This window comes from Oryzias latipes, chromosome 21, assembly GCF_053564925.1.
Source record: "Oryzias latipes strain Hd-rR chromosome 21, Olatipes_Hd-rR_3.1".
Taxonomy (NCBI): domain Eukaryota; kingdom Metazoa; phylum Chordata; class Actinopteri; order Beloniformes; family Adrianichthyidae; genus Oryzias; species Oryzias latipes.
The window spans coordinates 30,941,263-30,961,644 of NC_136257.1; the positions used below are offsets into that span (position 1 = coordinate 30,941,263).

The 20,382-nt window shown below is 43.6% G+C and overlaps 2 protein-coding genes across 4 annotated transcripts in view; one reads left to right on the forward strand and one right to left on the reverse strand.

The window, feature by feature from the left end:
- Positions 1-12,764, forward strand: part of LOC101170061 (aryl hydrocarbon receptor) — a 40,907-nt gene extending 28,143 nt beyond the window's left edge. For both annotated transcript variants that reach the window (XM_011490013.4, XM_023950680.2), the window contains exons 3-11: positions 1,436-1,542; positions 2,164-2,253; positions 2,343-2,457; positions 5,006-5,133; positions 5,202-5,404; positions 5,500-5,609; positions 6,856-6,997; positions 7,073-8,474; positions 10,095-12,764. In XM_011490013.4, the coding sequence (XP_011488315.2) occupies positions 1,436-1,542; positions 2,164-2,253; positions 2,343-2,457; positions 5,006-5,133; positions 5,202-5,404; positions 5,500-5,609; positions 6,856-6,997; positions 7,073-8,474; positions 10,095-10,148 (2,351 nt within the window). In that variant the 3' untranslated portion in view covers positions 10,149-12,764. The remainder of the gene's footprint in view (positions 1-1,435; positions 1,543-2,163; positions 2,254-2,342; positions 2,458-5,005; positions 5,134-5,201; positions 5,405-5,499; positions 5,610-6,855; positions 6,998-7,072; positions 8,475-10,094) is intronic.
- A 1,703-nt stretch (positions 12,765-14,467) lies between these two features.
- The window catches only part of LOC101170311 (aryl hydrocarbon receptor), a 29,480-nt gene continuing 23,565 nt past the window's right edge, over positions 14,468-20,382 (reverse strand). Inside the window, exons 10-11 of one of the 2 annotated variants that reach the window (XM_011489981.4) lie at positions 18,979-19,996; positions 14,468-16,962 (exon numbers count right to left, since the gene is read on the reverse strand). In XM_011489981.4, coding sequence (XP_011488283.1) covers positions 16,876-16,962; positions 18,979-19,996 — 1,105 coding nt within the window. In that variant the 3' untranslated portion in view covers positions 14,468-16,875. Of the gene's footprint in view, positions 16,963-18,559; positions 18,719-18,978; positions 19,997-20,382 lie in introns of those variants that run through there. The other variant, XM_078939678.1, reaches the window with a different exon arrangement.

Below are 20,382 nucleotides of genomic sequence, written 5' to 3' on the forward strand. Positions count from 1 at the left end.
TAAGAGACGCTCCTGCTGCCCACAGAAGTCCCTGTAGAGCAGCTGCAGGACGCAGGGGCTCCTTCTGCGTGTCTGCGCCTGCGCAGATGGGCGGATCACTTTTTTGGTCCTAATCTCTTTGGCGGGGAGCCAGTTTTTAGATTTTTTGATCCGCAGTTCAGTTTATCTGGATTTTTAACTTTATTTATTAATTTTAGCAGCAAAAGTGAAAAATTAGAAGAAAAAAAATACAAAAGAAAAACTTGTAAAAGCGTGAAACATACCACACTAATTTTTTATATCAAAACATCTGTAAGGTAAAAGTGGCTCCACCTACAGGAAAGGTGCCACATGGCATCAACCCTTTAACACCGGAGCTGTAGCTCCAGTGTTGAGGGTCTTTAAATTATAGTAACTCTTTAACCCTTTACAAATTGAGCCAAATTCCAACAGATTCTAAAAGCCAAGAAAAGCAGCTTTATGCTGATATGCAACACGGCACATCAGTGTAGTGTTCACGTGGTCGACGTAAATCCGCCGATTTTCATGATTTTTGGATTATTTACGGCTCACAATACATGCAAAAGAAATAACGCAAGCCGAATCACGACGGAAATGAGGAACAGACTACTGTAAAACTAACTGTAAAAAAAGAAATGTATTGAGTTTCAAGCTATTTAGCGCTTGAGAGTTAAGGCCCGTTCACACTGGGACGAATATTCGCCAGGCGCTATTCGCCAACGTTTTTCGCCACGTTTTTTGTGTTCACACCCAGGCGATTTTCGCTGACGATGAGCCGAGTGAACATGCAATTTCATTCCCTGATATTAGATGGCGCTTAATATAAAACAGAAATACTCCTTGGAGCCCCCACTCCTAGCAAAGAACCAAACAGACAGACAGGGGGGGTTGTACTGAGCTGATGGGCCAATTTCTCTGGTTGAGAACAAATATGAGTGTCTGATGTGAGGAACGTAGGTCGATGGACGTTCTGTTGCTGCTCCGTCACGTCTACGGTTGAAGAACTGTAGACGTGACGCGTAGAACTTCAAACTCAGACCAAAGTTGGGTTGACTCTTCCTGGAATGAAAGCCTCAGCAGACGGATCTGTGTCTTGTGTTTGCTGCAGATCAGAGACTGCAGGGCAGAAATGAAAGCTGGGAGAGTCTTTAGCTGTGAAATGTCTTCATCTGCAGAGAATCCAGAGCAAACAAAGGACGTACAGTTCTCTCCACACTGAAGGGGTTTCAGGTGAACCGCTCTGTTGGAGCGGCAGGGACGCACGTTGCCAGGTTTCCATAACCCCTACCTTAAAAAGGCCGTCTGAACGTTGTTCTCTGGCAGCTCGCGGCCGGGGTGTCCCGTTACCGCGGCCTCTGCCAATCGGCTCGCCGTTCTTTCCGCTGATGTCTGAACGTTGCTCAACTGCCTCTGTGTTCTGGCTTTGTGTCTGCAGCCACCATGAAGAGCAGAAACGGCGGGCGCCTCGCGCTCGGAGTGAACGGGCAGAACGGGAGCAGTCTGGACGGCGGCGGCTTGTCTGAAAGGGAGCTGTTGCTGCAGGTAACGGGCGCTGCAGAGTCCCCGACTGAACCAGGGAACTAAACACAAAAATGAAGCGGGGTTTGGTCCCAAAAAACCAGACCCAGTGGTGCCTAACCCCCAGACCGCAGACTGGTACCAGGGGACCCCTAGTGTAAAGAACCCGTGTTGTTCGTTTTGTAATGTTGTAGCTGTCGGTTTGGCTCCAGTGTCGGTTTTTTGTTTTTATTATCTGTGCCAAAATGAGTCCATCAGATGAATAAACCAAAAAACTTGATTACAATAACTATGTTGTTTTTCTTCTGGAACCACAACGAAGTGCAATATGTGGTGAAGATCCAACTAAACGTGAGAATTTTAGGGAAAGGCCGACAGAGGGTTGTTTTTTTTTTTTCTGTTCACATTTAGTGGAACAATAAAGATATCATAAACCCTTTGCGCTAAAGGAGGCTGCAGATCAAAGCCCCCGGACTTGTGGAAACGTTCTCATCCTTAAAACACTTTTTTGGTGTGAAACAGAATAGTTTTGTCTGCAATTCTTTTCCCGGGAACAACGTCCTTGTTCACACATGTTCCCACTTGTTCCTGCTGAAGTGCTGTCGTTGTGTTCAGCCGCCTAAACCCCGTTTGCGCTCCCTGCAGAGCCTGGACGGCTTTGTGATGGTGGTCACCTCGGACGGGTTGGTGTTTTACGTCTCCCCCACTATCAAGGACTACCTGGGCTTCAATCAGGTGAGACTCTGAAGGGGCGGGGCTTATCTGCCGGCGGGTCTGGTCTTGCAGCTGCCGGGTAAACGGCGTGTTTTGCTTTCTGTCTGCAGTCAGACGTGGTCCACCAGAGCGTGTTCGAGCTCATCCACACCGATGACCGCGCCACGTTCAGAGAGCAGCTCCACTTCGCTCTGAACCCACCTCCGGTCGCCGCCGACGAGCAGAGTGAGCGCACTTTTACCTGCACAGAACGCAGGCGTTCATGAGGTTTTTTTCACCAGAACCACATCCAGAAAACCATATGATTTGGCAGCGGGACCATTTAGTCCTGAGCTTCACTTTCTCTTCTTGTTTTAGGTGTTGGAATGTTTCCTCATACATTCTTTCATCACTCCAACAGTTTCGAAATCCATACCTCTCCCCCCCACCACCCCCTCCCCTGACTTCTATGAAGAAATCTTCATCTTCCTGTTTAACATTGAGCTTCAAAGCTTGTGCAATATTTTTCAAGTGTGGCGAAAACTTGGTTTTGTTTCATCGAAAAGCTTTAGTGAAAAATTCTGCAAAGACGACACTGAATAACAACCGATGCTAATAAAGAAAAAACAGTATAAAATATTACTTTATTGTTGCTGAATGTCAATCGAAAAGTAGAATAACGTTATTCCGTGGGATGGTAAACTAATGGAAATGTTAACATGTGCCTAGCTATTTGCTAATCCCAAAATATTTCCACGAGGTACTACATATAAGAAATGTAAACAAATTATGGAAACGCTTTTGTTAAACAGGGTTGAATTGTCCTAATTGCCAAAAATGCTCAAAACTAAGTTAGCTCAAGTAATTAAATTAACGTTTTACTGAATAATTTATTGCTAAAATAATGTACTTGATGCTAAGTGTTAGCAATATAGCTAATGATGCAGAAAAACACTTAATGGTTAATTTTTTTATGTTAAAGGCTAAAATATAGACGTATCGATATTTTTCTAATCATATGTATGAATTCTAAATAGAAAAATTGGCCAAAAAAGGAAAATGGGGCTAAAAATTGAAGCATATCCCTTGATGCTAGGTGTCCAGATGCTAAATAGAGTTTAAAATGTTCCCTTTATCCTAAAATATTCACCTAATGCAAATTTTTTCTAGTTATATGCACAAATGCTAAATATGAAATTAGCTTAAACTAAAAGAGGTGAAAGTAGGTTATTAGTACTTAAACATAAGTTATTAGCTTGGTTTTAATGTAATTAAGAAGTAATTACACAGCTACTGATACAGAAAAATATTCAAAATGTTCAAAAATATTTAAAAAATCACACTTAATGATTTTTTTCTTAATTCTATGGATAAATGCTAAAAAATAAAATTGGCGAAGGAAAAAAAAGTAAAAATGCTAAAAATGAGGGGTTTTTGGGAGCTACAAAGACGGAAGCATATTAGCCTGATGTTTAGCGTTACTAAAAATGATGCTTAAAAAATCTTCATTTTCATACCAAATGCTATAATATACACTTAATGCTCAAATTTGCCCATCGTTCACATAAATGCTAAATCTGAAAATAGCTTAAAGTAAGTTTTTAGTAGTAGCATAGAAGCTATTAGCTTGAGTTCATAAGCTAATTCGGTTCAAAAATGTAATTTTTATGCTAAACGCTAAAATGTAGACATTATGTTACAGAATTGTAGAAATGCTCAAGACAAAATTATCTCCAAAAATATGGAGCTGATTAATAATGAAACATGTTAGCGTAATGCTAAGAGTTAACAGCAATGGTAAGCTAACTTTTCATTGCTAAATGTAGCATTTACATTAAATCATACATTATTTTTATGTATTTATTTATAAAACCCTGGAAAGAAAATTAATTGCCTGATACTCAATAAAACAAAGAAATAATACATTTATTTTTGAAATATGTTAACATTAAAAAATAATATCGTTAGCAAAGTATCTAAGAATTTGGAGAACCCAACAACTTAGGGCTTTTAAAGTTAAACAATTTGCTTTTTGTTTGTTCATTTTGGGAAGGAATAATTAACAACGGCCAAAAAACTTCAATTTAAACATATTGGGGGGGGGGGGGGGAGATTACATTTAAAAAAAGTCAAAAAGGCCAAATTGTTATTGCTATTGTTCAAAAACTATTGTCAGACTTTTTCAACGCAAACAAATAATTTTAAAGAATCACACATAAGGACACAAATGACTTCAAAATTAGGTAAACTACTAAGAAAGCAGTAATATCAGTGAAAATATAAACAGTAAAATAAAAGCCTTTAATAATAATACAAAATAGAAGATTAGTTTTGATCTTGTTACTGAAACACCTTTGATTTTAAACATTTAAAGAACATAATTTAAGAATAAAACAGAAATGAAATCCATATTTATACACAATACTAGATCAAATAAAATCAATTAAAACTAAAATTTGATAAGATTTTGTATTAAAAGTTTAAAAAGACAGGAAAAAAATCATCGAACGCAGTAAAAGTTAAGAAATTGTATTTACAGATGAAATCCAGAAAAGGTTAAAAAAAATAGAATTTTAGTCGTAAACTAAAAATAAAATACTAATTTGTAATGAAGCTGTTGTTTGCATGAGATGCGCCATCTAGTGTCTAAGGTAAGAACTGCAACAAAATGAGGCTGAAATTAAGGTTTTTTTTGTCTACGGCTGAGACTTTGGATGAATTTACGTTTAAGAGTCGGATAGTTTTGTCAATTTTTCTGAACTTTTCTCCATTCCGTCTCTGCTGGTTTTCTCAGTCGCACAGGGTCACGGCGCCACCGTCATGTACAACCCGGACCAGCTTCCTCCAGAGAACTCGTCTTTCCTGGAGAGGAGCTTTGTTTGTCGCTTCCGCTGCCTCCTGGACAACTCCTCCGGCTTCCTGGTGAGTCCCACTTCAGAGAAGGAGAAAAACCTGAAACGTCCAAATAACTGAGGCTTTTTCCCCGTTAGGCTCTGAAGTTTCAGGGACGGCTGAAGTATCTCCACGGTCAGAACCTCCAGGTGGAAAGCGGCGGCTGTACCCGACCTCAGCTGGCTCTGTTCGCCATCGCCATGCCCATCCAGCCTCCGTCCATCGTGGAGATCCGAGCCAAAATGCTCCTCTTTAAGACCAAACACAAGCTGGACTTCACGCCCACGGGCGTCGACAGCAGGTGCTTCCCACGGGCCGGTCCTCCGTGCTCTGTTATCCATTTGACCTTTCAAAATAAAAGCCTCAGTTAAGAAACCCTGCCTTCACGTTTTGCAGGGGGAAGATTATTCTGGGGTATTCAGAGACTGAACTGTGCATGAAAGGCTCCGGCTACCAGTTCATCCACGCCGCGGATATGATGTACTGCGCCGACAACCACATCCGCAGTATGTAGATCGGGCTAAACGCCAGAAACTGTTTTTATGTTATGAATCTTTGTGAAACTACTTCAAACCCAAAGTTCAATATTGATGAAAGTTGATCAATAAATCACATTTCTGTGGTGAAGTGTTGTTAAAGTCGAAGCAACAGAGATTTTGACAGGATGATCACTCTGGGGAAAATTCATAGAGCGGAAAATGCATCACTTTAATTGAGATAAAAATCTAAACATTTGTGAAGAAACCTGATATTTCCCAGTATATAAAAATGAAATTTTCATCTACCGTTCACAGGAAATGCACCACCTAGTGTCAAAAACAAAAAGTATATCCAGTGAATCGTTTATATGTGGAAAAAAAATAAAAATTGAATTTATGACTTTGTTTTTGGAAGAAATGTCAAAAATCAAGAGAAAAAAGTAACTTTTACATGTTTACATAATATACAGATAGTGAAGTTTTATTACAGTATTTTGAAAACAGTATCACTGAGCACAGAGATGGAATTTCTTGCCCCCTTTGTGGCAATCATTGTTTCACTATGCTGCACTATGCACTAACTATATAGTGCACTATATAGTGCAAATACATAGTTCACTACATATGTATTTGCCATATATATGTAGTGCACTATGTGTTAATTTTTCTGTAAATACAAGTAGTATGTAGTGCAAATACATAGTTCACTACATAGTGCACTACAGTGTAAATACATAATGCACTCCATTGTTAATTTTACTTCAAGTACATGTAGTATTTGCACTATATGTAGTGTACTATGTAGTGCACTATATAGTGCTAATAGTGCACTACATTTTTAATTTTACTTAAAATACATGTCATATGTAGTACACTATATATGTAGTGCACTATGTAGTGTACTACATATGTAGTGCACTATGCATTAGCACTCTGTGCACTACGTAGTGCACTATATAGTGCATGACATATACAGTGCAAATACATATGGAGGGAACTATGTATTTACACTACATAGTGTAGTGCACTACATTGTGCACTACACTATGTAGTGCATAAGCAGTGTAATATATAGTGAGCTGTGAAGATAAAGCGTTGATGGGGGGTGGGACCTTAAAGTTTTCCTGGGTCTCCATAGACCCTTAATTCAGTCAGCGATTTGAGATGTTCCTCTGAGCTGCCGTGTCGGAACGATGTCTCAACCTTTCTAAACTCCAGGAGCCTCTGAGGGTTTGGAGATCTGACCTCTGTGGTCATTTCTTTCTCGCCGCAGTGATCAAAACCGGCGAGAGCGGACTGACGGTGTTCAGGCTCCTCAGCAAGTCCAAAGGCTGGCTGTGGGTGAAGTCCAACGCCAAGCTGACCTACATTGGAGGAAGGCCGGAGTTCATCATCGCGTACCAGCAGGCCTTGACGTGAGCGCTCGCCGACCCGCCGGCTCCCGGCAGACAGAGCGCAGGCGTCTCAGTTTGCTGTGGGCTCTTTTGCAGGAACGCCGAGGGGGAGGAGTACCTGCGTCAGCGGCGGCTGCAGCTGCCCTTCAGCTGCACCACCGGGGAGGCCATCCTCTACAACACGGGTCCCACCGTGGACGTCATGCAGTTCCAGTTCGACAAAATCTTCGGCGACAGCAACATGGAGAAGGACGTGCTGCCGGGCTCCCTGCTGGACAGCTTCCTGCAGCAGGACGAGGTCATCTACGCCCAGAGGGTGGAGCCGCCGCTGCCCGTCGACCAGGTCTTCATGGACAGCCACCCGCTGCTCAGCATCGCCAGCGACCCTCGCCAGGGAGGCGACGCCCCCACGGCGGAGACGCCGGAGGTGAAGGAGGAGCAGCAGTCCATCCTGGCGGTGGTGGACAGCCTGGAGCGGCTGGCGCAAACCGGCGAGTTTGAGGAGGTTCTGGAGCAGTTGCAGGCGGACGACACGGCGGAGTGGGAGCGCGCGCTGAAGAGGTTCAACGTGGGAGTGGATCTGCAGAGAACGTCCGGCGACATCCTCACCGAGGACATCTTCGATTACATCGACTCGGTGTTCCAGAAGGGGGAGGAGTTTCTGAGCGAGAACCCTCCCAGCTGCCTGGCGGACTCCTTCCCCGCCTCAGAGCTGTGCGAGCCACTGCCGTTTATGGCGTTCTCTGCGGGGAACGGCCTCCCTCCCCCCGAGCAGGCCCCCCAGGAGCGCCCGCTGCCCGCAGCTGCCGACGGCCTGCCGCCGCTGCAGCAGCTGCAGCTGCAGGACATCTTCGCGCTGTCAGAGGGGCTGCCGGAGCTCGCCATTCCCGACATCTCTGCCGACATCTCGGCTCTGCAGAACTGCCAGCAGGCGCCGGTGAGGCCGGCGGGTCGTCCGAACGTCGGTTCTGTTCGAGTCCAGCCGCCGGACCCGCTGCAGTCGGTCGTGGTGACGGCAAACAGGCCGCAGCTGCTCCCGCACGGCGACGTTCCCTCCATGAACTTCAGCTCTCCGAACGCATCGACGGCTCCGGCGGGTTTTCCGGCACCGATGCAGAAACAAGCCGCCATCAGCGACCCGTTACAGCCGTGGACTCAGATGCTGCCGTACAGCGGCACACTGCAGAACGGACACGAGAGCGCGGCCCTGTTCCACGGCTCAGAAAGACAAACATTCCAACAGGCGGCGTTTTGGCAGACGGCGCCGCCCGGTAGCTGCATGATGGAACCGCGCTTCTCCTCCAGCCCATCAGGGGGCGACGTCCCGACTCACAGCGAATCCCCTCAAGGTCCCTGCCGCTACCGGTGGAGAGGCCGCGAGGTGGGGCCGTCCGCCGTCAGCAAGGAGGGCGCCGCCATCCACCCCCTGACGGTGCCACCCGGTGCCGAACTCGCACACAACAATAAGCACTACCTGAACGGCATGGCGCAGACAAAGGTAAAGGGCGCTCCACGCGAGCAGCTTCCCGTATTCTCAGCTGCGACCTCGAGTTCGATTCCGAAATGAAAGTAAAACGAGTGAATCGAGAGTTAACCGGCGAACTGCTACTCCGGTTACACGCAGCCTCTAGTGGTGTTTCAAGGAACTGCAGGATATTTCCACCGTTGGCTTTAAATGGAAGTTTAGTTGAAAACCTACGGAGAAAACCAAATTATGAATTTAAAAACTGTTTTAAACTCAGAAGTTAAAATTTCCTTAAATGTTACACTTTTTTTTTTCCTATTAGGACAAATATAAAGAAAGCTAAGATTAAATGAACATTCCTGAGTCCTGACTCAAATGGCCATGAATCAGGAGTTTTTGTGTTAGTTACAATCAGCGGGCCACAAGCTCCGCCCATTTCCGATCCATCCACCTGCAGACAAATAGATCCGCGAACGCCTCGTCAGCGCTGGAATCTGGATCTAAACTGTACGGCTGGAAAGCTCCGATACTGATGGCCGTTTCTGCAGCAGCTGTAATGCTAGCGGGGGGGGGGGGGTCGTGAGGGGCTGTTAGCTAGTTGGAGATGAACAGAGAGCTCTCAGCAACAGGGTTCCTAGTGAACTCCTGCCGCTCCGCAGAATGTCCAGAAAACAGAAATTGGTTTTCTTTTTTTGGCTCAAAACGGCGTCATCGTCTCGAAAAGATCAAAAGATGATCGGAGTTTTTAAATTTGATGACATCACTAAAACATTAAACTGTTACCAAACGGAAATGTTTATTACTTCTGCGGGTCCGCAGTGGTCCGTCCGCCGTGGTCCGTCCGTCTCACGGTTGTCTATGGTGCGTCTCCCCCCCTCCCCCACGGCGTCTTCTTCCTCACATATAACATGTTTTGCGTCATAGAGGATGTTTTTCTTTGTCTACTTTCAAAACAAAACTCGTGGCGTCCATGGCGAAAATGGACGTGGGCGTCGTCCGTGGTGTTCACAGGCACTTTCAATAGATAAGAAGATCGTTGGCATCTTTATTTTGAAAGTTCAAGTGGAGTTTTTATTTCAAAATCTGGACCAGTTTCACGTTTCTCTGGATTTTGACCCAAAATCGACGCATCAGCGGACAGGAAGTAGAACTCCTGCGCGACGGCGTCGACGGAAACATTCGGATCGATGAACAAAGGTCCTGATTTTGTGTGGAAATCCGCCTTAACTGCTGCTTCTTTGTAATTTCAACTTTTTGCCTTTCTTCTCGGTTGCCATCCTTGATATCAGAGTTTTTGTTTTCGAACTTGATCCTAATTTGACTTGGGGGCGGAGCTTATCCATTGGCTGCCGGGAAACGAGGAACTGAAACCAAGAAGAAACAAAAAAAAAACCCAAACAGCAGCTGTTCGGAATAAACATAGTTTTATTGTTGAACAGTTTCGGCTTTATAACTTTTTTTTTTTTCATTTCAGCATTTTTCAGTATTTCTTGAGTTTAATTCTTCAAATTCTCAATATTTCTTCCAGGTTTAGTTTAATTTTGAGTTTAAAACCTTCTTTATAATCCAGATCAGCTCTTTTCAGCGCAAAAGTTTAAGGATCCTTTTCTATTTGGTGTTTCCACCTTAAATGTGCTCTTTTTCTCCCTGCAGAGCGACAGCCTCTTTGGTGGCCCTGCTCTGGATGTCACTGCATACCTGGAGTAGGCGGAGCTTGGCGCATGGTTGGCCTGTATCAGTGCATACTCATACCGCTCCTATTACTGCATACTTTGTACCTGTGCATATGTATCTCTATATCGTGTCTGTCCGCTGTGGCTTCACCGCGCTCACTTTAATGAAGTATGAATTCACAAGTGCATTTACCCAGCAGCAACCAAAGACGTCTTTATAAGGGAAACTACGTCCAAAAAATGTCGAAAAAGCTGAAATCCGCAGCAACTTTGGTCTGAAAGAGTTTGTGTCGCCATGGAAACGAGGAGCTCCGTGCCTTCAGTCGATTCCCCCGACAGATTTGTTTGTTTAAACCTTCAAACTGGTGCTTGAGTCTGTATTTATCGTTTGTGTTGTGCTGTTCTGCTTTGGCTCTTGAAACCCCCACCTGTGCCGAGCGCACCGCAGTGAAACTGGATTTCCCCGCACGCCGGCGGCGGATGCAGACTTGTAAAGTCTCTAAACTATATAGCTTAAGTGGGAGGGGAGCTGGAGCGCCGCTCTCCTCCCACGCCACGCCGCTCTCTTCCCACGCCGAGCTAGGGCCATGCGCCGCAGATGTAGTTGTAGTCCAGGGAAGTTCTCCGCGCATCAACGCGATCAGGAAGGAAAACTTCGTCTTAAAACGAGGTCACAAAAGATGGCTGCTTATTTTTGTTTTTCACATAGGAAGTGCCTTAAAGTGCAACGCCGCCGCCAGCCACTAGGTGCTGCTAACGCCCACCTCTAGTGTTAATGTGGTCCCTTCAGGTTAACACGGGGGTGTCTAAACTTTAACCACTGAGGACCCCGATGCCTTATAATAATAGACAGGAGCGGGTGGACGGTGTCAGAGATGGAGGTCGCCTGCTAACGGCGTTTCAGCTGAAGAAACTTCTGGAAAGAAGCCGAATCGTCGCAAACATGACAGCAGATCTGAGAGTTCCTACTGAGGCTTTGAGCTGCTCCAAAGTGTAGACATGAAGACAGGAAGTGACATCAGCGCTGTGTATTTGATTAAACCAAACATACTGCCCACAGCGCTGAACCAATTGTTGGGCAATATCGCCTCCTAGTGAGCAACATGTGGAACTGCGTTCAGATCCAGAGCTTAAGTGTGAAAACAGGTCAAGTTACCAAAACTAAAAAAAATAGATAAGAACTAAAAATAAAATGTGGAAAACCAACAAGAACAGTTACACTTCAAAAATATTCTAAATATTATAAATTATTTTCAATTATGCACTTAATTACTAACTTTAGTAACTACTAAATGTATGTCTGTTTCAGCAGAAAAAGCTGAACAATGCAAAGGAGCACAAATTAGTCAATAATTCTAAAATATCTAGCACTAAAAACATGACAATCATAAACTATTTATAAATTATGAGACAAATCTACCAAATTAGCCAAAAGATTGTCGGCAGGCCAAGAGGGAAATGTAAAATCTGAAGAAAGAGTTTGAACAGAAGCTGAAAAATGAGAAAAGTGCTTTGAGAGTTTCCTGTTTTGAATGAAGTAGGACGTTTCTAACAGAGGAGAACTTTTATCTAGCTTAAAATGAAAAAATGTTGGGAGATATTAAAAGTGTTCAAATAGTCAAACGACTTTTTACCAGTGGGATGTTTAGAAAGTCTTTTAGAAAGAAAGTCTGTTAAAGTAGTGAGAGGTCAAGTTTAAAGATTTATTTTTGTTTCTGGAAAATATTTAAAAAAAAAATACAGAAAGGGACATAGAACCTCAAAGTTTCCTCAACAGTTAAAACCGAACAAAGTTTTTTTCAGAATCTGTCCCCTTCTAGTGTCAGAAGTTGGAATGATCCAATGCTTTTTTTTTAAAGGAATCTCCAGCTCAGTGACGGATAAAAACCGGTTTTCTCACTAAAAATAGACATTGTCCACAGAGAAGTCACACTACAGCCCGCTGTGGTCCAACAGATGTGCTGCTGCTGCTGCTCTTGTGCCTGCAGCTCTCTGAAACTGTCCTGCAGCGCCCTCTGCTGGGCTTGTGCGGAATCGCCCTAAACCTGACCTCTAAGCATTATCAAACCTCCACCTGCCTCAATGCCAGAAAATACAAACTTTCATTATTTTGTTTGATCCTTTCTGTCACTTTGGAAAAAATTCACAAGGAGTCGACAAAGACGGCCGTCCTCGCCGTTGATTGTAGTTCCAGTTCAAAGACAACTGGAGGCGGCACGGGAATGTCCTCGCCACCTCGGATGTTCCCGTGCCGCAGAAGTGCCTTCGGTCCTCCGCCGCGTCTTCCAAACCCTCACACTACAGAAGAAACGTTTCACGAACCGGAGCTGGATCAGCGTTTCCGTGGCAGCTTCACCGGATCCCAGCGGCGGCGGCGCCGGACAATTCCACAGTATTTTCTTTCCTCGTTTCCTCCGTCGTTGTCACACCGGATCTGTGTTCAGCAGAAAACCTGGAGCCAAATCGCTGATTCAGAGCCGCGTTGACAGCTGCCATATTTGTTTGTTTTTTTTAAAAAAAAAAGAAAAGAGAAATAAAAAACGGTTCCATTTTTATTTAGCCAAGTATGTAAACTGCATCATGTATTGAAGCCATAACCAGCCTTTGTTTACTGTTAAATGCTTTTTCATAAACGTGTGCAATCATTAAACTGCTGCTCGCCTCTTCATTTTGACACTTTTTCTTCTTCCTGATCATCAGAAATTTTGACTTTTCCCTCCAGAAACAAATTTTAGCCTTTTTTCTTTAAAACAGACATTTTTACATTAAACAAACTTAACTGTTATTCAGAAATGTTAGCTCCACTTCACTGACTCCCAGTTGATTCCCCCTGTTAACCTATAAGGCCGTATATGGTATGACCCCATCCTATTTCAAAGACCTCATAGTCCCTTAACAATCAAACAGAACACTTCGCTCCCAAACTGCAGGACTGCTTGTGGTTCCTAGCGTTTAGCCACCAAGCCCCTGTTTTATGGAATAAACTCCCAGCTCATGGAAGAGAGGCCGACACAGTTTCTACATTCAAAGTTAGACTGAAAACATTCCTCTTTGGACAGGCTTATTGTCAGATTAGTTAGTGTTCAGAGAATATTTAACGTATTGCACCCCCTACCTCACCTACTGTAATGAAGTTTGGGGGGATAATTATCACCCACAGCAGCCACTGACTGCAACGTTTAGCTGGTTTTCACGATTGGAAAAATGTTGTACACAACTATGATCCTGAAAAAGGGAAAAAAAAGCAGGATTAGGAAATGAACGAGTGAAAGATGAATGAACAATAACAATTTGTTGCTAGAAGGCTGCCAGAAGTTGGACTGTATGGAGCACTGGGGCTCTCTCCTCTATTCTCAATCATTTGTTTGTCATTTGGTTCTCTGTTAGGTGCAGTGCGATTCATGTACTGTCCCTCTTTCCCGTTCCGTTCTGGGGGAGCGGGAGTGATTCCAGAAAGCCGTTGGCTCGTCCGTGCTCCTGTGCCTGACCAAGTACCTCGTCTCTGCTCCTACACCTGGTTGTGGATCCTGCATCCGGCGCGCCCAGCCGTACCCCAACATCTTGATGAAGGTGTAGTTGTAGAGTTAGATAAGCTAATCTCTTGAAGGTCTCTGCTACATCGCCTGTCCGTCCTGGGGGAGGATCCCTCCTTCATGTGGACACTCCAGAGGTTTCTTCTTTTTTTCTTCTTGGAATCTGTTTTGTTTTTCTCCATGAGTTTTTCCTTACTGAGAAGAAGGGTCTAAGGCAGGGGTCTCATACTTGCGGCCCCCAAGACGATACTTTGTGGCCCCCGCCTTAATATGAGAGTTAGGTGACCAGTCATACCAGCCCCCAGACTCTGGAATGCCCTCCTTCTGTCCCTTTGTGTGGCCAACACGATTTTAAAAGGCAACTAAAGACACTTTTATTCAAAAAATGCTTTTAGCTGACTGGTTTCATTGTTGTTTCTATTCTTCGTTCATTCTATTTAGTTGGTTTTACATCATTTTTATTGTGTTGTATTTTATTGTTCAGTGCTTTGTGATTTTATCTAAGAAAGGCAATATATAAATAAAACATACTTACTTACTAATAAGCTTTGGTTCAAAACAGGATAGTCCGGTTAAAGGCGGTCTGAATTCAGGCCAAACACAAGGTTCAGGACTCGAGCCACACCAACGGATCTACAGTCTTTATGAAAGGAACTGATTCAGGCTACTGTGTCCTCCATTCATTTCTGATAGTGACACCTCCTTTACTTACTAGAATAGATGCTAACTTAGCGTTTTCAGAGTTCTACTGTTAAGCCTTCTTTTCTTTGCTTGTCATGAAAGTGTTTTTTTTCCCCCGGTTACAATCATCAAGGAGACGTTCTTCGTGTGGTCATTCTTTATTGATGCTAAAAACCTATAGGAAGTTTTTCTTCGTCCTCAAACGCCTCCTTTTGGTCCAAGTGGATAAAAATCACCTCAAAAATAACAAGCCACTGCTCTGGAGATGCATTTCCGCTTAAAACCAACGTTTACAAAACTCTTGCTAGTTCAGTCGGATCGAGCCGCAAAAGTTTGGCACTTTTTTCAGCCCATTTTTTCAATATTTACGGTAAAAAAAAGCATAAATTAAAATGCCAAAGGAACGTCATTCATTTTTAAATCTGCTTTGAACATATAACATTAAAACTATATACATACCTGAATTTAATAAGACAGCCTTCCTCACCATGTTAGTCATATTAAACCTTTTGCTCACATTTCACACAGAATAATCATAATAAAGAAGAAAACATCATCTGCAAATGAAGGTGAAATCTCATTTCAGCACAGTCTAACATTCATTACAGAAACCTTCCACTTGCTTCACAAATAATTTTTAAAATTATTTTCTACATGCGGGGGGGGGGGGGGGGGGGGATTTTCATATGAGTCACGTAACTGAATTTAACCTCAAACAGAAAAAATTACCATTTCAGGGGTGTCTAAACTTAAAACAGCTGCAATTCCCAATTTTTTTTCAAACAACAAAAATCCAAAATAAACCGCCAATAAAAAAAAGTTATTAAGATTTCTAAATTATGTGGTGAAAGTGCAAAATTATCCCCAATGCTAAATTAGCTTAAAGTTCCAAACATCTGAAAGAAAGTGGCTAGGCTAAGGCGAGTCATGCTAAAGCTTTGTTTCTTAAAAAGGAGTTTTGCTAAATAACTCAAAACAGAAAAAACTGTAAGACAGTTTAAAAATACTAAATGACAAAAACAGCTTGACTAAAGCTAAACATTTATCAAACTACATGATTAGAAAATCTAACTAAAAGCGAACTAGCTTCATGCTAAACTGTGATACAGTTGCTAATTAGCCAAAGAATAAATAACAACCAGAAAAGAAGCTAACGGTGTAAATAATGCTAACAATGTTTGATCCCTATAGCTACAAAAATTCAGGCAGCATGCCAAATTAAATACATAAACGTTCTAACTGAAAGGGTAAAACATTATAAAATGCTAACAAAAGATTTTAGTTTGATAAAAGAAAAATGAGGACGGATATTATTTATGCTAACAGTTTAAATGGTAGCAAAAAAAGGTTAGCCTAAATATGGATATTAATTAAAATGAATAAATTCAATATCTGGGCAAAGTGTCAGAAATTTGTCTGAAATCCCTGTCAAAACATAAGATATTAAAAACAAATAAAATAAAAACAAGGAGATATATGCTAAATCGACTAGTAGATAGAGTACAAGTCGGACATTTTTGTTAAATTCTGATAAAAACAAATTAGAAATAATACTAAGAAAGGTGCTCAAGTCAGTTAAAACAAAATGATTGATGATAATAAACTAATTCAATGCTTCATAAGTTGTAAAAAAAAATCTTTGTGCTAAACAATTAAATATTAAAAATCAAAGCTGATTTAGCAGAAAAGCTGATAATCTTGTTGAAAAGAAACTGAAAGAAGCCAAATTTGGAATAATGATTCATAAAAATGCCCCATTAAACTTTCAATAACTCTAATTAAAAAAAAAGTGGAAAAAGGCCAAAAAAATTGTAATGAATCTGAAATGCTGGAAAATGTTTACATATATTAAATCATAGATATAGAAATATTTTTTTTAAAATATTGAAATAAAACGTGACTTGAATATTGTGACATTTGGAATGGAGACACAGTTGGCTGAGTTTGGACACCCCTGGTCATAAACCTGCTTTACTGGCAGATAAAATCACCGTTTGGTTCTTCAAAAAGACCCGTTTATGTCTAATAAAAACGTCTGTCAGTCAGAAGGTGATGAACCTTCGATGAAGACGATTTTCTGCATGTGAAACCTTTGAGGATATTTCTAAAAACCTGTTACAATAACGTCCTGATGGTGACACGTCTGTCCTTTCACTGTAACCTGCTAATAAATCCGGTTGTTCTTTTCTGGGGCTAAAATGGTGAAACTAAAGTAACTTTTAGGAGAGAAAAACAAAAAAATGATATTTAAATCATCCTGCCCCTCCCCCATCCCTCACAATAATCATATTTTCTGTTCTTTTTCCGTCTGACAGCAGATTCATAAACTTAACTGAAAGCATTGATCAGAATTACATAAATAACGGATCTGCACTGCATTGTTGTAAACGTGAACATCGATCGCTCCAGAAAACAGGCCCGTGTAAACAAACAAACAAACAAACGCCTGTTGGTGTTTTCCACATAAATAAGGCGGCTGAGTTTTCCTGCTACTGTCGTGTTGGAGGTAGGAACTGGTGCCGAGTGGGTCGGAGGTTTCAGGTGCAGTCAGAGCTGAGCGTCCGGACCGCGGAGGCTGCAGGTCCAGCTCCAGCCGTCTGGGTAAGAACCGCTCAGAACGCAGCCGTTTTCCCTCTGTGAGGCGAAAAAAGCAAACAAATCCAGAAGACATGGAGGTGAGAGCGTTTACACGGTTTTCTGATTGACATTTGTGTCTTTGTTTTGTGGTTCCTGAAGAAAATTTGTGGGTCTTCAAGATTTTTTGTTCTCTTTTCATTAGTTTTTTTTGTTCCTCAAGCTGAATCACTAAATTAGCTGAAAAAATGTAAAGCAGCTGAAAAAGAAGCTTCATTTTCCCAGTCACTCTTAAAAACGCGAAATTAACTTGTAATTAAGCTCGGAGGCACGTTAACGTTGGGAGTGGGGTCATCTGAACCCCAAAGGATAGCACAAGTTTTCAGCAGAGAATCTAGACGTGTCTATTTTCATGTTTACACCTGTAGCCCTTGTGCTATCCTAGGCACTTTAACGTTGGGAGTTGGGTCATCTAGACCCACTAGGCAGTGCTCTGAACCTTTTTTCTTCAATGATTTGTGATCTTCACTGGTGTCCATGGATTACATGAAATCTTTTCACCTTTATCCACCTTTGTCATGGTAGGAATAACACGTCAATGTAAGGGTGGGGTCATAGCCCACTGTAGGGTGTGTGGGCGCTCCCTTAGAGATAGGGTGAGAAGCTTGGTCACCCGTGGAGAGCTCGGAGTAGAACCGCTTCTCCTCCACATCGAAAGGATCCAGTTGGGGTGGCTCGGGCATCTAGTCCGGATGCTCTGAAGAGACTAGGTCTCTTGGCTGGCCTAGGAAAGCCTCGGGGTCCCCCCAGAGGAGCTGGAGGAAGTGGCCTGGGAGAGGGAAGTCTGGCCATCTCTGCTTGGAGTGCTGCCCCCGCGACCCGGTCCCGGGTAAGCGGAGAAAGATGGATGGATAATGAACCTGTGTTTCAGTTTGGCCACTAGGTGGAGCTCTCTAGCATTACATTCCAGAAGAGTTTAGCTAAAATCGGTGCTCTACACCACAAATGGTTACTTTAAAAAATGATTCCTTAAGAGTTTACAAAAATTCTGCCTGTGAGTCTGTAAACCTCTTCATTTAGTCAGAAATGTATGTTTAGATCGACCGAGCGTTAGCATTAGCCGTCCTACGGGAAATTCTATTACATGCTAGCATCAAGCTAGCAGACTTTAGCTTTGCTGCTGTTATGCGTTTGGTCACCAGAAAAAGAAAGGCATAAAAGATCAATCTCTACTTTTATGGGTCAATTATTGATTTATTAAGTTTGGATCGATTCAGATCGATGAATGGATTTCATCAACCCAGCCCCACTAACAACCACTAGAGGGCGCTGTAGGTTTGTGTATCAGTGTTTGATACTGACAGCAACACAGAAGAAGCACCGTTCAAAACAAACATGGAGAAGAATCAGATCGTTCTCGTCCTGAACTTCAGGATTTTTTTCTTTCTTTTTTATTTGCATCGAGACTTTTTAATTTTTTTCCGTCCTCGGAATAATGCGATCCAGGAAGTCGTCAAACTGGGTCGCAGAGAGACGGAGGTATTGCTGAAAGCGACCGAAGTAGACGGTGAAGGAAAAACTGAACCTCTAAAAACCAAATCTCATAAAACCAGGCATGGAGACATGTTTACTGATGTTTTTGTAGAGCTGTCCTAAATAAATAAACCTGATCTCTGAACGTCTTCTGTGTAAATCAGCTCCACAGTCGATGCCTCCATGCAGCCATGAGGCTAAAAGCTTTGCATGCTAGCTTCTCCCAAACGCAGCGGGGACATCACGTTTGCCACTTCTACTCCAGGCTGCTGTGACTTATGGTCTGAAAAATACAGAACTTGTCTGTGAACAAAATCACAAATAAGACTCATTTTAAAATTGCAGTGTTTATTTTATCCCTTGTGCTATCTTGTGGGGTCCAGGTGACCCCACATGATAGCACAAGTGTTAAAATGTGTCCTACTGAATTCATCTATTGTTGTTGTTGTTTACTATTATTTGGTGGCTCACTGTCAGCATAAAAAAACGTCTTCCTCGCTGAATGAAAATCTGTTATTTGATCCCATCAGAAATCAGACCCACCTTACTCCTGCTGGGGTCCCAGGGGTCCCCCTCTGGGATCCGCCCCCTGACTCGCACTATGGGGGAGTCCATGATCGGAGCCTCTGAAGTCTGCTGCCCCCCAAACAAGGCGCCTCCTCCATTTGGTGTGCTGTAATCGGACGAGACCACCTCACGGTCCCACAGTGGGGTGGGGGCTTTCTGCAGGTGGGGGTGATGCTGATGGAGCTGTTCCGTGTTCCGCTCCGCGTCCAGAACCTCTTGAGCTGGCCACGCTCTGCTGCTGCCACACGGGACTGCGCTGGCCGCCGAGTCTGCGGCGCGGTTGCTGCGCCGCTGCCAGGGATGCATGCAGAGGTGCTGCTGCATCTGCTGGACGGGGGCCTGCAGGACCCCTCCAGGGGTGGGGGCCCCACTCAGAGGCTCCTGTCCGTCAGATGGCGCATCTATGAAGTCGTATATGTAGGACAGAATCTCGTCGTTGGTCAGCAGGTCGTCCAGTGTGGGAACGCGCTCGGGGTCTGTCTCCACCCTGATCATCCGCTCGTCCAGCAGCAGCAGCTCCAGGTCCTCGGCGCTAAGTCCCAGCCCCTCCAGCGCTCCGAACAGCTCGCCATTTGAGCACCCCCCCTCCCCGGCCCCCACCTGGACGTCCAGGTGAAGCGAATCCAGAGTCTCCAGCAGCGGGTCGCAGCAGCCACCGAGGTCTGGGTCGGGGGAGCCTCTGGACGGGTCAGACATGGCGGCTCCTCCAAAAAAGCTGCTGTGGGCGGAGTCTCTGGGGTCCCCGGACGGCTGGCAGACGTAGACCGACTCATCCTGACTCATGAGCGCCCCCAGCAGGGATGCAGGGTTCACACCATCCCTGGCCAGCCAGTCGCTGCGACTCTTCTTGGATTTGCTGGCGTTTTTTTCTGGGGCGGGGCCTCTGGATCCAGCGATGGGGTGGTTGGACTCGTAGAGCAGAGCCTCACCTGTAGCGTAGGTGAAGGGGAGGAGCATGGAGCGCTTACGCAAATGTTCTGCTCCTTCTTCATCCCTGAGAAACCACAAAACACCGTTGATTAACCCTTAAAGGCCCATGAGAACGAGGAGTTTGACACATTTTTCTGATGAGGGAGGACATAGAAACAGAAACAGAAGAGAATTTTTCAGACTTCTGGAGTCACAGCAGCCAAAAAACTCATTATAAAGAAGAATAAGTCTCTAATGGAGAGAACCTAGAATCATTGGATTTGTGTGTGTGTGTAGTTCTTGATTTGTAACTCAACAACAAATTTGTGTGTCCTTGCAATTGCGTACCGAAATCAGAAACGTACAAATATTATTTATTAGTATTTCCTCAATAATATTTGTTATTATCCTCCTCACCTGTGCAATTACACATATGGACAAGAAAGTGTTCTTTTTGTCTTTGGGTTTGTG